Raw genomic sequence first — 12688 nt, 5'->3', positions numbered from 1 at the left:
ATTGCTCCGAGCTCCACACGGTGGCAAGAAGTGGCACATGTCACCATGGGGCTGTCACCACCAGAACCGAGTGTGCTGGGGACACCGACTTCCACTGCTTGGGACCCCTGGGCTGGGGGGCCGTCAGGTTTGGGGTCATAGGGTTCCGCCCCACGGAGGGGGGTCTATGGCTCCCCCAGCACTCCATCCTTGTCCCCAGAATGGTCCGGGGGTCTCGGGGACGGGACACCGGAGAGCGGCCATACAGAGCAGCGCCAGGAGAAGTCCACGCCGACCCCATTTATTGGGGAGCCCCGGCACCGTCCCGGCGCCATCCGAGCCCTTCCCACATCAGTCCCGGCTCCTCGGCGCGTCCCCGCCGCCCAGTCCGGCTCACTGCCCCATCATGCACGCCATCTTGCAGGCCACGGCCGAGATGAGCGCGGCGCCGCGCCCGCTGCCCTCCTCCGACTGGATGAAGGTGATGTCGCAGCCGGGAGTCAGCTGTCGTACCGTGGCGTGGAAACGGTCCTTGAAGCTGTTTGGGGAGGAAGAAGGTTTGGGGTGGGGGGGGGAGTAGGGTTGTGTTTAGGATGAGGGTTGTGGTTATGGTTACGGTTACTGATAGGGCTAGGGCTAGTGTTAGGGTGATGGTTGGGATTAGGGCTAGGGTTACTGATAGGATTAGGGTTAGGGTTACTGATAGGGTTAGGGTTAGTGTTAGGGTGATGGTTGGGATTAGGGCTATGGTTATGGTTAGGGTTACTGATAGGGCTAAGGTTAGTGTTAGGGTGATGGTTGGGATTAGGGCTATGGTTAGGGTTAGGATTACTGACAGGGTTAGAGTTAGTGTTAGGGTGATGGTTGGGATTAGGGTTAGGGTTACTGATAGGATTAGGGTTAGTGTTAGGGTGATGGTTGGGGTTAGGGTTAGGATTACTGATAGGATTAGGGTTAGGGTTACTGACAGGGCTAGGGTTAGTGTTAGGGTGATGGTTGGGATTAGGGTTATGGTTAGGGTTAGGGTTACTGACAGGGTTAGGGTTAGTGTTAGGGTGATGGTTGGGATTAGGGTTAGGGTTACTGATAGGGCTAGGGTTAGTGTTAGGGTGATGGTTGGGGTTAGGGTTAGGATTACTGATAGGATTAGGGTTAGGGTTACTGATAGGGCTAGGGTTAGTGTTAGGGTGATGGTTGGGATTAGGGTTATGGTTAGGGTTAGGGTTACTGACAGGGTTAGGGTTAGTGTTAGGGTGATGGTTGGGATTAGGGTTAGGGTTACTGATAGGATTAGGGTTAGGGTTACTGATAGGGTTAGGGTTAGTGTTAGGGTGATGGTTGGGATTAGGGCTATGGTTATGGTTAGGGTTACTGATAGGGCTAAGGTTAGTGTTAGGGTGATGGTTGGGATTAGGGCTATGGTTAGGGTTAGGATTACTGACAGGGTTAGAGTTAGTGTTAGGGTGATGGTTGGGATTAGGGTTAGGGTTACTGATAGGATTAGGGTTAGTGTTAGGGTGATGGTTGGGGTTAGGGTTAGGATTACTGATAGGATTAGGGTTAGGGTTACTGACAGGGCTAGGGTTAGTGTTAGGGTGATGGTTGGGATTAGGGTTATGGTTAGGGTTAGGGTTACTGACAGGGTTAGGGTTAGTGTTAGGGTGATGGTTGGGATTAGGGTTAGGGTTACTGATAGGGCTAGGGTTAGTGTTAGGGTGATGGTTGGGGTTAGGGTTAGGATTACTGATAGGATTAGGGTTAGGGTTACTGATAGGGCTAGGGTTAGTGTTAGGGTGATGGTTGGGATTAGGGTTATGGTTAGGGTTAGGGTTACTGACAGGGTTAGGGTTAGTGTTAGGGTGATGGTTGGGATTAGGGTTAGGGTTACTGATAGGGCTAGGGTTAGTGTTAGGGTGATGGTTGGGGTTAGGGTTAGGATTACTGATAGGATTAGGGTTAGGGTTACTGATAGGGCTAGGGTTAGTGTTAGGGTGATGGTTGGGATTAGGGTTATGGTTAGGGTTAGGGTTACTGACAGGGTTAGGGTTAGTGTTAGGGTGATGGTTGGGATTAGGGTTAGGGTTACTGATAGGGCTAGGGTTAGTGTTAGGGTGATGGTTGGGGTTAGGGTTAGGATTACTGATAGGATTAGGGTTAGGGTTACTGATAGGGCTAGGGTTAGTGTTAGGGTGATGGTTGGGATTAGGGTTATGGTTAGGGTTAGGGTTACTGACAGGGTTAGGGTTAGTGTTAGGGTGATGGTTGGGATTAGGGTTAGGGTTACTGATAGGGCTAGGGTTAGTGTTAGGGTGATGGTTGGGGTTAGGGTTAGGATTACTGATAGGATTAGGGTTAGGGTTACTGATAGGGCTAGGGTTAGTGTTAGGGTGATGGTTGGGATTAGGGTTATGGTTAGGGTTAGGGTTACTGACAGGGTTAGGGTTAGTGTTAGGGTGATGGTTGGGATTAGGGTTAGGGTTACTGATAGGGCTAGGGTTAGTGTTAGGGTGATGGTTGGGGTTAGGGTTAGGATTACTGATAGGTTTAGGGTTAGTGTTAGGATGATGGTTGGGATTAGGGTTATGGTTACTGATAGGGTTAGAGTTAGGGTTAGGGTGATGGTTGGGATTAGGGTTATGGTTAGGGTTAGGGTTACTGGTATGGCTAGGGTTAGTGTTAGGGTGATGGTTGGGATTAGGGTTACGGTTAGGGTTACTGATAGGGCTAGGGTTAGTGTTAGGGTGATGGTTGGGATTAGGGTTAGGGTTACTGATAGGGCTAGAGTTAGTGTTAGGGTGATGGTTGGGATTAGGGTTAGGGTTACTGATAGGGCTAGGGTTAGTGTTAGGGTGATGGTTGGGATTAGGGTTAGGGTTACTGATAGGGCTAGAGTTAGTGTTAGGGTGATGGTTGGGATTAGGGTTAGGGTTACTGATAGGGCTAGGGTTAGTGTTAGGGTGATGGTTGGGGTTAGGGTTAGGATTACTGATAGGATTAGGGTTAGGGTTACTGATAGGGCTAGGGTTAGTGTTAGGGTGATGGTTGGGATTAGGGTTATGGTTAGGGTTAGGGTTACTGACAGGGTTAGGGTTAGTGTTAGGGTGATGGTTGGGATTAGGGTTAGGGTTACTGATAGGGCTAGGGTTAGTGTTAGGGTGATGGTTGGGGTTAGGGTTAGGATTACTGATAGGGCTAGGGTTAGTGTTAGGGTGATGGTTGGGATTAGGGCTATGGTTATGGTTAGGGTTATGGTTATGATTAGGGTTATGGTTATCGTTACGATGATGGCTAGGGTTAGGATTATGGTTTTGGTTACGGTTAGGGCTAGGGTCATAGTTGCAGTTAGGACTACAGCTATGGCTAGCGTTAGTGTTATGTCTCCATTTAGGGTTATGGATAGAGTTAGGTCAACGTTAGGGGTATGGTGAGGAGGAGGAAGCGGAGCATTGGGGCGGTGGGAAATAGGAGGACGCAGGTTGGGAGGGGGTGACGCCTCCCCACGGTCTCACCTGGGGTGCAGCTTGTAGACAGAGCCGTCCACCCCCACGGTGATCTTGAGGGTCTCCTGGCTGCGGCTCTCCCGCATGCGGTTGATGACGCCGGCCAGCCCGGCTGAGCACATCTGGGCAGCGCGTGTGGACACGCTCTCGCACACCATGCGCACGATGTCGCAGTCCGACCCCGAGGGCAGCAGCCCGAAGGCTGTGAGGATGTTGTAGATCTGCTTGCGGTCTCCTGAGTCGCTGCAGTGGGACAGAGCCGTGTGTAGGAGGGGGGGGTGACCGTGGGGCGGCGTGGGGCACCAAAGCGGGGTGATGGGAATCCAACCCGGGACAGCTACAGAGGGCTGGTGTGGGGTGATGGGGCAGGGAACCCCAACGTGGGGCAGTCGTAGAGCGTTGTCATGGGGGTGATGGCACAGGGAACCTCCATGGGGACAGTTCTGGAGGGCTGGCATGGGCTAAGAGGAAAGAGGGTCCCAAAGTGGGGTAGTGGGATAGGGGACTCCAACCCAGGCCAGTAGGATAGGGGACTCCAACGTAGGCAGCTACAGAGGGCTGATGTGGGGTGACGAGATGGGGAGGGTCCCAATTTGGGACAGCTATTAGAGTGAGCTGGGGTAATGGCAAAGGAGACCCTGATGTAGGACGCTGGTGTGGGGAGACGGGGCTGGGGATCCTGGTGCCCAACATGAAGCAACGAGGTAGGGAACCCCAATACTGGGCAGCTGTAGAAGGTTACCATGGGATGATGGCACAGGGGCCTCAATAAGGGACGATCAGAGACAGCTGCTGTAGGGTGATGGCACAGGGGACCCCCATGTGGGACAGTCTGGTGCAGAGAGATGGGGCAGGGGACCCCAAAGCAATAGGATAAGACAACAAAGCGGGATCATCAATGGATGATGGACTCATCAATGGGATGAGGGACTCCGGGGTAGGGCAGTCGTAGAGGGCTGGTGTGGGGTGAGGGGACACGGCCCCAGTGTGGGATGTAGGATTGAGGAATGGGGCAGGGGAGCTCAACGTCTAGCACGAGGAAATGAGGTAGGGAACCCCAATACGGGGCAGCTGTAGAGGGTTGTTGTGGGGTAATGGGATGGGGGACCCCAGTGTGGGGCAGTGGGACAGGGGAGCCACATGTGGGGCCATTCCGGAAGGCTGCCGTGGGGTGACGGGGCAGGGGACCTCGGTGTGGGACGGAGTGGTGTGGGGAGACAGGACAAGGGACCCCGGTGCTGAGAAACGGCTTGGGGAACCCAACATGGGGTGGCTGCAGATCGTTGCCATGGGGTGATGCGACAGAGGACCCCACGTGGGGCAGTCGGGGACAGAGGGGGCGGGGAGTACCCGCTGAGACGAGGCACCGTGAGGGACCCCCGCGGCCGCCCCATACCTCTCCACCTGTGACACGAAGCGCGTCTCGAAGGCCCCGCGTGTCTTGAGCTTCTCGCAGGCCTGCCCGCTGAACAGCAGGTTCTCATCCACCAGCCGCAGCAGCACCAGCCGCACGATCTCCCCCATGTATTTGCCCCCGATGATCTTCTCGTAGCTGGGGACGGCGCAGCGTCAGGGCCCCGCTCCCCCCGCCCCACACCCCTACGGGGAAGGAGCCGCCGCCGCCCCACTCCTTACAGCTGCTGACCGGGGTTAAGCGAGGTCTCGTCCACCACGCGGTCGTACTCCAGCAGGAACTCGTCCAGCTCCCCCGACGCCCCAAATGCGCCCCACTCCGTGTTCACACACATGCGGCCCTCGTCGCCCTCCACCAGCTCCACGTTGTGCATCTCCTCCATGTAACAGGCGTTGCAGCCCGTCCCTGCGGGGGTGGGGGGCAGCTTTGGGGTCCGGGGCCGCCCCGTGCCTCCCCACGTCCCCCCGCTGTGACCCCACGGCCCCTTACCCACGATCATGCCGACCTCGCAGCGGTGGTCCTCGTAGTAGCAGGAGATCATGGTGGCGACGGTGTCGTTCACCATGGCCACCACGTCCATCTCAAAGTCCTGCGCCGGGGGGGGGGACATGTGCTGACGTGGGCACGGGATGGGGACACACGTGGTGACCGCAGACCCAGGGTGGGGGCACACACAGTGACGGTGTGTCACACGCAGTGACAGCGGGGCCAGGGGGGACATCTCACCCCGCGCCGTTTTATGGCGTCCCGCAGCAGCCCCACCACGTTGTTCCCCTCTGCTCCCGAGGCCTTGAAGCCCTTGGTCCAGTTCAGCAGGATGCCCTGGGGGGCACGGAGCGTGGGTGGGGGTCGCAGTGGCACTGTGCCCCCCCGCTCCGCCATCCCCTCACCTTGTCGATGTCCTCGTGCCGCACGGGGAAGGAGAAGGTGAAGCCCAGGGGCAGCTTTTTGTGCTTCATCTGGTGCTTGTCCAGGAAGTCGGAGATGCACTCCGAGATGTAGTCGAAGAGCTGGGGATGGCAGGAGGGACGTCACCGCAGTGTCCCCATCCACGGTCCTGCTGTGGCCCCACCACCCCATCCCCAGCACCACCATCCCCGCACCGCTCCGTCCCCAGTGCTGCCACATCCCTGCCACAGCCACCAGCACTGCCGTGTCCCCGCTGCCCTGCCCCAGAGCCACCACATCCCTGTCATCAGTGTCACCTCATCCCTACTGCCACTACATCCCAGTATCCTCATTCCCTTCATCACCACGTCCCTGCCAGCCTGTCTGTCCCAAGCATCACCACATCCCCACCACCCCATCCCCAGGGCCACACTGACCCCATCACTCCATCCCCACTGCCACCACATCCCCACCACCCCATCCCCAGAGCCACACTGACCCCATCACCCCATCCCCACTGCCACTGTGTCCCCACCACCACATCCCCAGAGCCACCATGTCCCAATCACCCCATCCCCAGAGCCACCACGTCCTCACCACCCCATCCCCAGAGCCATGCTGACCCCATCACCCCATCCCCACTGCCACCATGTCCCTGTCACCCCATCCCCAGAGCCACACTGACCCCACCACCCCATCCCCAGAGCCACTGTGTCCCCACCACCCCATCCCCAGAGCCACGCTGACCCCACCACCCCATCCCCACTGCCACCACATCCCCACCTCCCCATCCCCAGAGCCGCGCTGGCCCCAGACCGGACACCACAGAGGGGACGCCTCTCCTCCATCTGCAGTGAGGACCCCTTCGTCCCCCGCTCACCATCTCGGCCGTCCCCGTCATGGCGTCCTCGGGGATGGAGTACATCTGGTGCTTCGTCTTCACCTTCCACTGCCCCTCCTCGCCCTCACCCACCTTCACCAGCATCACGCGGAAGTTGGTGCCGCCCAGATCCAGCGAGAGGAAATCCCCGACCTCTGCAGCGCAGCGAGGACACACGGGACACCTCATGGCCGTCCCGCTGCTCCCACAGCACGGGGGTGGGCGCAGCCCCACAGCTCCTTACCCGACCCCTCGGGGGTGGAGCGCACGTAGGTGGGCAGCATTTTCACCGACGCCTCCTCGTGCGTCTCCAGCTTCAGCCCGCGGTCCATCTCCTTCTGCATGCGGTGCATCACCTTCCGCAGGTCCTCCTCCTTCAGACGGAACTCGGACAGGATCTGCTCCACCTGCGGGGTTCCCCGGGGCCGTGGGACCCCCCGGCATTGAGCGCGGAGGACCCCAACCCCCCCCTTCTGCTGCCGTCCCCGCTGTTTTCCCCCCCGCCGTGCCGCGGCCCCACAGCCAGCTGTGCTCTCTGCATTAAGGCCTCATTAGTCAGCGGCCCCGGGCTGGGAGCGCTGGGGCTGTTTTCCTGCAGCTGCCGCTTTGCAAATGGGCGAACCAACGGAGCTTTTGGGGTGACCCCCATGGAGCCCTTGAGATGACCCCTTCAGGGTGACCCCCGCAGCACCTTTGGGGTGACCTCAGTGGGACCTTCAGGGTGACCCCGACGGAGCCTTTGTGGTGGCACAGAACCACCCCACGCCGCTGGGCGCTGCTCCTCGCGGAATCCTCCCCCATCCCCCCATGCCCATCCCGGCACAGACACCTGAAGCCCCGTGGGTCCAACTTTGGGGTCTCAGCCCCAGACCCCCCCATGGGGACGCAGCACTGCGGTCTCGGGGTGAGGAACACCTCAAGGAGAAGCTCAGCCAATGGCACCCTACGTGCAGCCCCTCGCCCTCCTGCCACCCCCCTAACACCGCTGACCCCACAGGCTCTCCGCTCCCGATGTGGGGCTTTGCAGTGCATTCAGGTCTGCCCTTTCCCACCCAATACCAGCGCAGGATGCAGCATCCCGCTGTGCCCTTCCTGGGGTCAGAGCCCACGTGCCCCACGCCGTGCCCGGCGCTCAGCACCCACAGCCCAACCTCCCAGCAGCTCAGCCCCATTGCACGGCCACGTGTGGGCCCAGCCATGGGGCTATGGGGTCACGGTGCCACGGTGCTGGAGCTCACCTTCTCCTGCCGCCAGCTCTCCATCCTGCTCCTGTGGTCCAACATGGGGGCAGCCGTCGGTGCGGGCCGGACACCGCTGTACCCCCGTGTCCCCCCGTGTGCCCCCCGCCCGGCTCTCTGCCCTTAGCTCATGGGGTGCCCCCGGTCCCCCCCCACGGCCTTCCCGTCAGGAGGGTTCGGGCCCGGCTCCCCACATCCCGGGGCAGCCCTCGGGGTGCGGGGTGCCCGCGGGCCCTCCTCCTGCTCTGCCTGCTGCCCCGTGGGGCGGTGGGAAGGCCGTGGGCGCCCGGCGGAGAGGCGCAGCCCATCAGCGGGCGGCAGTTGTCATACCAACCACTCCGTGTCCTGGTCACCACCGCCAGCTCTCCAGCGGTCCCATGGAGACGGGCGACCGCAGCTCCGTGACAAAGGTGACAGCGTGATGGCCGTCGGCCCCACAGCGCCGGGGGGAGCCCCACATGGGGCCCACCCGGCGTAGCCCCCCAGGATGGCCCCACGGCGCTGGCCCCATAGCACGGCGCCTGCCCCACGGCGGGGTGAAGCTGTGGGGTTGTGTGAAGGGAGGGTTTTGGCGCATCGGGGGGCTGCCCCATAGGGGGCCCATTCTGTGGGGTGAGGCTGCCCCATGGGGCCGGCCCCACACCGGAGGCCACGCCCAACGCGGAGGCCCCGCCCACAGAAAGGCCCCGCCCCACGTGCACCATAGCCACGCCCACACTTCAGGCCACGCCCATCCAGACGGACACGCCCCCACAGACCACGCCCCACCGTGCAGACCACGCCCACCTCACGGGTCCCCGTCACACACCGGAAGCCCCGCCTCCAGACGGGGCCACGCCCACAAAAAAGGCCCCGCCCTTCGCCCAGCACACCCTCTGCCAGCCATGACGTCAGCGCGACGCTGATTGGCTCTCCCCGCTCCGATGAGGTGGGTGGGCGGGTTCGACCATCCTGCCGCACTCTCATTGGCTAAAAGGCGAAAGGGGGGCGGGGCGAGGGTGGCGCCTGCGCGGGACGGGTGTGGCCCCGTGGCAGTGATCGCTGTTGGGGTCACTTCCAGTCGCCGCCGTTCTGCTTCCGGGTCGGCAGCGCTCCCCTCCGCCGTCCCTTGCGAACGGCCCGCTGTGCCGGTACCGGGCTGGGCGGGGCCTGCGGGGATCGGGCGGGGGCCGCGGAGGGCCGGGGAACAATAGGGCAGAGGCAGCGGGGCCGCGCTGGGAGTGCTGTGGGGCGGAGGCTGCGGTGGTGGGAGCTGAGAGGGAGGGGCGTGGGGGCCCGGTGGGGTTCCGGTGGGGTCCCGGTGGGGTCCCGGTGGATCCTGATGTGGTTCTGTTCTGTCCGGTGGGGTCTTAGTGAGTTCCTATTGGGGTCCTGGGGGATCCCGATGGGGTCACGCTGTGTCCGGTGGGTCCCGGTGGGGTCCTTATGGGTCCCGGTGGGGTCCCGGTGGTTCCCGTTGCGGTCTGAAGGCGCTCGGTGGGTTCCTGGTGGGGTCCTGACGGGTCTTTTTGGGATCGCAGTGGGGTTTGGTGCACCCGGTGGAGTCGCGGTGTGTCCCACCGTCAAACTGGTGTGGCCAGTGGGCTCTCGGCGGGTTCCCGTTGGGGTCTCGGTGGGTCCTAATGAAGTCCCAGCGTTCCCAGCCGTCCAGGTGGTGTCTCAGTGGTTCCCGCTGTGGTGTTGGTGGGGCTCAGTGGAGTCCTGGTGGGTCCCGATGTGCCCAGTGGGGTCCCAATGGCTGCTGGTGGGGTTCTGGAGGTTCCTGTTGAAGTGCAGGTGTGCTCACTGAGTTCCTGGTGGGGTCACGGCGGGGTCCTGATCGGTCCCTATGGGGTCCCCGTTGGGTCCAATGTGCCCGATGGTGTCCCAGTGGGTCCCGGTGTCATCTTGGTGTGCCCAGTGAGGTCTCAGTGAGGTTTCCTTGTGTCCCCGTGGGTTTCTGGTATGGTCCTGGTGTTCCCAGTGGGTCCCGGCGTGGTGCTGGTGTGGTCCTGGTGGTCCCCGGTGCCGCTCAGCGCCCTGCTCTGCCCGCAGCACCCACCATGAGGCTGTACAGCCTGAGTGTGCTATACAAGGGCGAGACCCGCGTGCAGCTGCTGAAGGCCGCCTCCGACGTCTCCACCTTCAACTTCTTCCAGCGGTCCAGGTGAGCCCCCGAGCCCCCTCTGCGTCCCCGGGGCGTGCGGGGCTGCGTTCCGCTCCCACCCAGTTGGCACTGCCCTTCCTCTCACTGTCATCTAATTACAGCCCATTCTGTCTCCCTGCTGGGCGCTGCCTGCTCAGGACCGGCTGGTCCAGCCCGGGGCTTTGGGAGGGCTCAGAGGTCTGTGGGACGGGGCAGGAGATGGTGCTGAGCTGTTGGGGTGCGGGGAGGTGCTCACACACAGCGCTCCAATTCCCAGCCCTGTCCACGTCTGGTTCTGCGATTGCAGCGATAAAGGGAAAATGCTTTAAAGTAAAACCGTCTTAAAGACAAAAACGTTCCTTGGGCCAAATAAGCGTCGGGAAAGGGGGAGCTGGGGCGGCCCTGCCAACGCGTGCACTCGAAGGCGGATTGTGTACGGCGAATCTGCAGACCCCCACTACTGCCGTATCGTGGCACCGCTTTGCCAAACACGGATGTTTGCTGCAGAAGGGCTGTGGCTGTGCTGGCCGAAGTGCCCTGAGAAATCCCAGCACCAATCCCACCTCAGCCACTGCGACCGTGGGAGGGGAAGAGGGGCCACGGGGGGTCAGGGCTGCCCCGTGCCCCACAGCCCTGCGGGGCCACGCTCCTGGGGCAGAGGAACGGTGAGAGCCGGCGCTTTGTGCTCACAGCGTGCAGGAATTCATGACCTTCACCAGCCAGCTGATCGTGGAGCGCTCGGAGCTGGGCAGCAGGGCCTCGGTCAAGGAGCAAGGTGAGCGCACTGCCTCCGCTCAAGGCACACCTCCCCTCCTCGCGCTGGGCAGGCGGCCTGGGGGCAGAGCGGGGTCCGGCCCCAAAGCCCTCCCCGTTCTGCGGGGCTGAGCTCCCTCCTCGAGCCCTGAGGGGCTCTAGACCCGCCCCGACCCCACCTCTCTGCCCAGACTACCTGTGCCACGTGTACGTGCGCAGTGACGGGCTGGCCGGCGTGGTGATCGCCGACAACGAATACCCGTCACGGGTGTGCTTCACTTTGCTGGACAAGGTGAGCGGTGCAGGGTGGGACTTGTGGGTCACCTCTGGGAGTGCGGGGGGCTCCCTGTGGGTCTGCCGGCTCTGTGCTGGGGGAACAAACCCCGCTCCCTCACACGCAGGTCCTGGAGGAGTTCTCCAGGCAGGTGAGCAGGGCAGACTGGCCCTCGGGGTCTCCTGCCACCATCAGCTACGCAGCTCTGGACGGATACCTCAGCAAATACCAGGTATGGGGCCTGGGGTTCCTGGGGCGCCGCGTGTGTCGCCGCTGCACTGACGCTGTCTCCTCTCCCAGAACCCCCGCGATGCCGACCCGATGACCAGAGTGCAGGCGGAGCTGGACGAGACCAAAATCATCCTGGTGAGGCTGGCGGTGTCCGCGCCATCCCTGCTCCGCTCCGCTCCGTCCCCGGGAGCGCTGCGCCATCGGCACTACTTCCTTTTGGCAGCACAACACTATGGAGTCGCTGCTGGAGCGAGGGGAGAAGCTGGATGATCTGGTGTCCAAATCAGAGGTGCTTGGGGTGCAGTCCAAAGCCTTCTACAAAACTGTGAGTGTGGTCGGTTGGCTTCAGCCGGGGAGGGGGGGTCCCCTTGAGCGTGGGATGGGCATGAGGGGAGCGTGAGGAGCCCAGCTTCACAGTCATGACAGTGGAGCTCCTCAGCCCCTCCGAAAGAGCCGATCCTCACTGCTGCAGTTTTGGACTGTGGCCACGAGTTGAGCTACAGCTCGGCCGAGGTGACCCCAGAGGCGGGCAGGGAGTTTACCCCATTTCCTCCACCCTTTGCAGGCCCGAAAGCAGAACTCGTGCTGTGAGATTATGTGACCCGGAGCCAGGGGTCTCCTGCTCCGGCCCACCGGGGCCTTCGCTCCCGTTCAGATGTCGGCCGCTCCCAGGACTGAAAGCAGAACCCCGTGGGCTCCTGGGCCGTGCTGCAGCCTTACCCAAAAACTGGGCTCCGGGGGAGCAGCGGGAGCGCGCCGTGCCCTGCCATGACGCCTGTCACACCAGCGAGTGCCTCGGCCGTGGGGATGGGGGGAGAGGAGCTGGGCCCCCCTGCAGGGCCTGGGGCCGTGCGGGGAGCGGGGGGGGCTTTTATGGGGCTGCTGCAGGGGGTGGGTGGGGAGGGAAGGGAAGGGAAGGGAGATGGCTCGCTCTGGTCTGCGGCGGCTCAGTGCTGCGTTCTGTCCCCTTCCTCCGGCAGAACCAGGGGCTGTGGGCGGCACCGCGCGGGACCCCATCCCCTGCAACAGTGGTGCTGCTGGGGGCTGTCACCTTCGGGATGGCTCCGAGCCCCCATTTACTGCCCGTCCTCTGGGGACAGGTTCGGGGCGTGGGGAACTGGCGGGGACGGGCACGGGGCTCCCCACTCCCTGCCCCACGGCAGCCGGGGGGGGTCTCGGCCTCTAGCCCCCCTCCTGGGGAAGGGCCAAGCTTTCGCTCGGGGCTGTAGTGTGATCGGTGTTGCCTGTTGTTTCCGTGCTGCCGCCCGCGGCCGATAAAGTTGTCTTTGGCGGTTGTAGCTCAGCTCTGCTTGGGGGTCCGGGGGGGGGTGGGGATGGGGGGCAGAACCGGGGGTTGGTCCCATAGGAAAGCGCCGGGCAGCTCCACGTCGCTCAGTGGGATTTTC

General features: G+C 62.0%; 2 protein-coding genes across 8 annotated transcripts; one reads left to right on the top strand and one right to left on the bottom strand.

Annotated features, from left to right (window-relative positions):
* Positions 1 to 264: 264 nt before the first annotated feature.
* Positions 265 to 8953, bottom strand: GCK (glucokinase). 6 transcript variants are annotated; one of them, XM_015302431.4, is made up of 11 exons: positions 8234 to 8953; positions 7900 to 7930; positions 6906 to 7068; positions 6662 to 6816; positions 5784 to 5903; positions 5620 to 5715; positions 5383 to 5482; positions 5115 to 5298; positions 4876 to 5031; positions 3489 to 3722; positions 265 to 517 (listed from the first exon to the last, which is right to left on the bottom strand). In XM_015302431.4, the coding sequence occupies exons 1-11, from the start codon at positions 8863 to 8865 to the stop codon at positions 373 to 375; spliced, it is 2016 nt and encodes a 671-aa protein (XP_015157917.2). In that variant the 5' UTR covers positions 8866 to 8953; the 3' UTR covers positions 265 to 372. The 6 variants fall into 6 exon arrangements, with proteins under 6 accessions (XP_015157917.2, XP_024998597.2, XP_015157919.2 ...); XM_025142829.3 differs by having other exon boundaries at positions 5125 to 5298; XM_015302433.4 differs by having other exon boundaries at positions 8230 to 8644.
* Positions 8954 to 8956: 3 nt separating this feature from the next.
* On the top strand, positions 8957 to 12580 carry YKT6 (YKT6 v-SNARE homolog (S. cerevisiae)). Of its 2 annotated transcripts, none has more exons than NM_001113744.2 (8): positions 8957 to 9029; positions 9934 to 10045; positions 10717 to 10799; positions 10969 to 11069; positions 11179 to 11283; positions 11352 to 11417; positions 11506 to 11607; positions 11848 to 12580. In NM_001113744.2, the coding sequence occupies exons 2-8, from the start codon at positions 9942 to 9944 to the stop codon at positions 11881 to 11883; spliced, it is 597 nt and encodes a 198-aa protein (NP_001107216.1). In that variant the 5' UTR covers positions 8957 to 9029; positions 9934 to 9941; the 3' UTR covers positions 11884 to 12580. The 2 variants fall into 2 exon arrangements, with proteins under 2 accessions (NP_001107216.1, XP_046759328.1); XM_046903372.1 differs by having other exon boundaries at positions 9863 to 10045.
* The last annotated feature ends 108 nt before the right edge of the window (positions 12581 to 12688 follow it).

Source organism: Gallus gallus, chromosome 22 (assembly GCF_016699485.2).
Source record: "Gallus gallus isolate bGalGal1 chromosome 22, bGalGal1.mat.broiler.GRCg7b, whole genome shotgun sequence".
NCBI classification, from domain to species: Eukaryota; Metazoa; Chordata; class Aves; order Galliformes; family Phasianidae; genus Gallus; species Gallus gallus.
Note: the sequence above shows the minus strand (reverse complement) of the source record. Positions and strands in the feature narration are given on the sequence as shown.

Coding starts and splice junctions, on each gene's coding strand:
- GCK (XM_015302431.4), bottom strand. CDS start 8,865: ATGAGAGTGCGGCAGGATGGTCGAACCCGCCCACCCACCTCATCGGAG. Junction 6,817..6,905: donor CTCCACCCCCGAGGGGTCGG/GTAAGGAGCTGT, acceptor GCTGCGCTGCAG/AGGTCGGGGATTTCCTCTCG. Junction 518..3,488: donor GTCTACAAGCTGCACCCCAG/GTGAGACCGTGG, acceptor CTCCCCAAACAG/CTTCAAGGACCGTTTCCACG.
- YKT6 (NM_001113744.2), top strand. CDS start 9,942: ATGAGGCTGTACAGCCTGAGTGTGCTATACAAGGGCGAGACCCGCGTG. Junction 10,046..10,716: donor AACTTCTTCCAGCGGTCCAG/GTGAGCCCCCGA, acceptor TTGTGCTCACAG/CGTGCAGGAATTCATGACCT. Junction 11,070..11,178: donor GCTTCACTTTGCTGGACAAG/GTGAGCGGTGCA, acceptor CCTCACACGCAG/GTCCTGGAGGAGTTCTCCAG.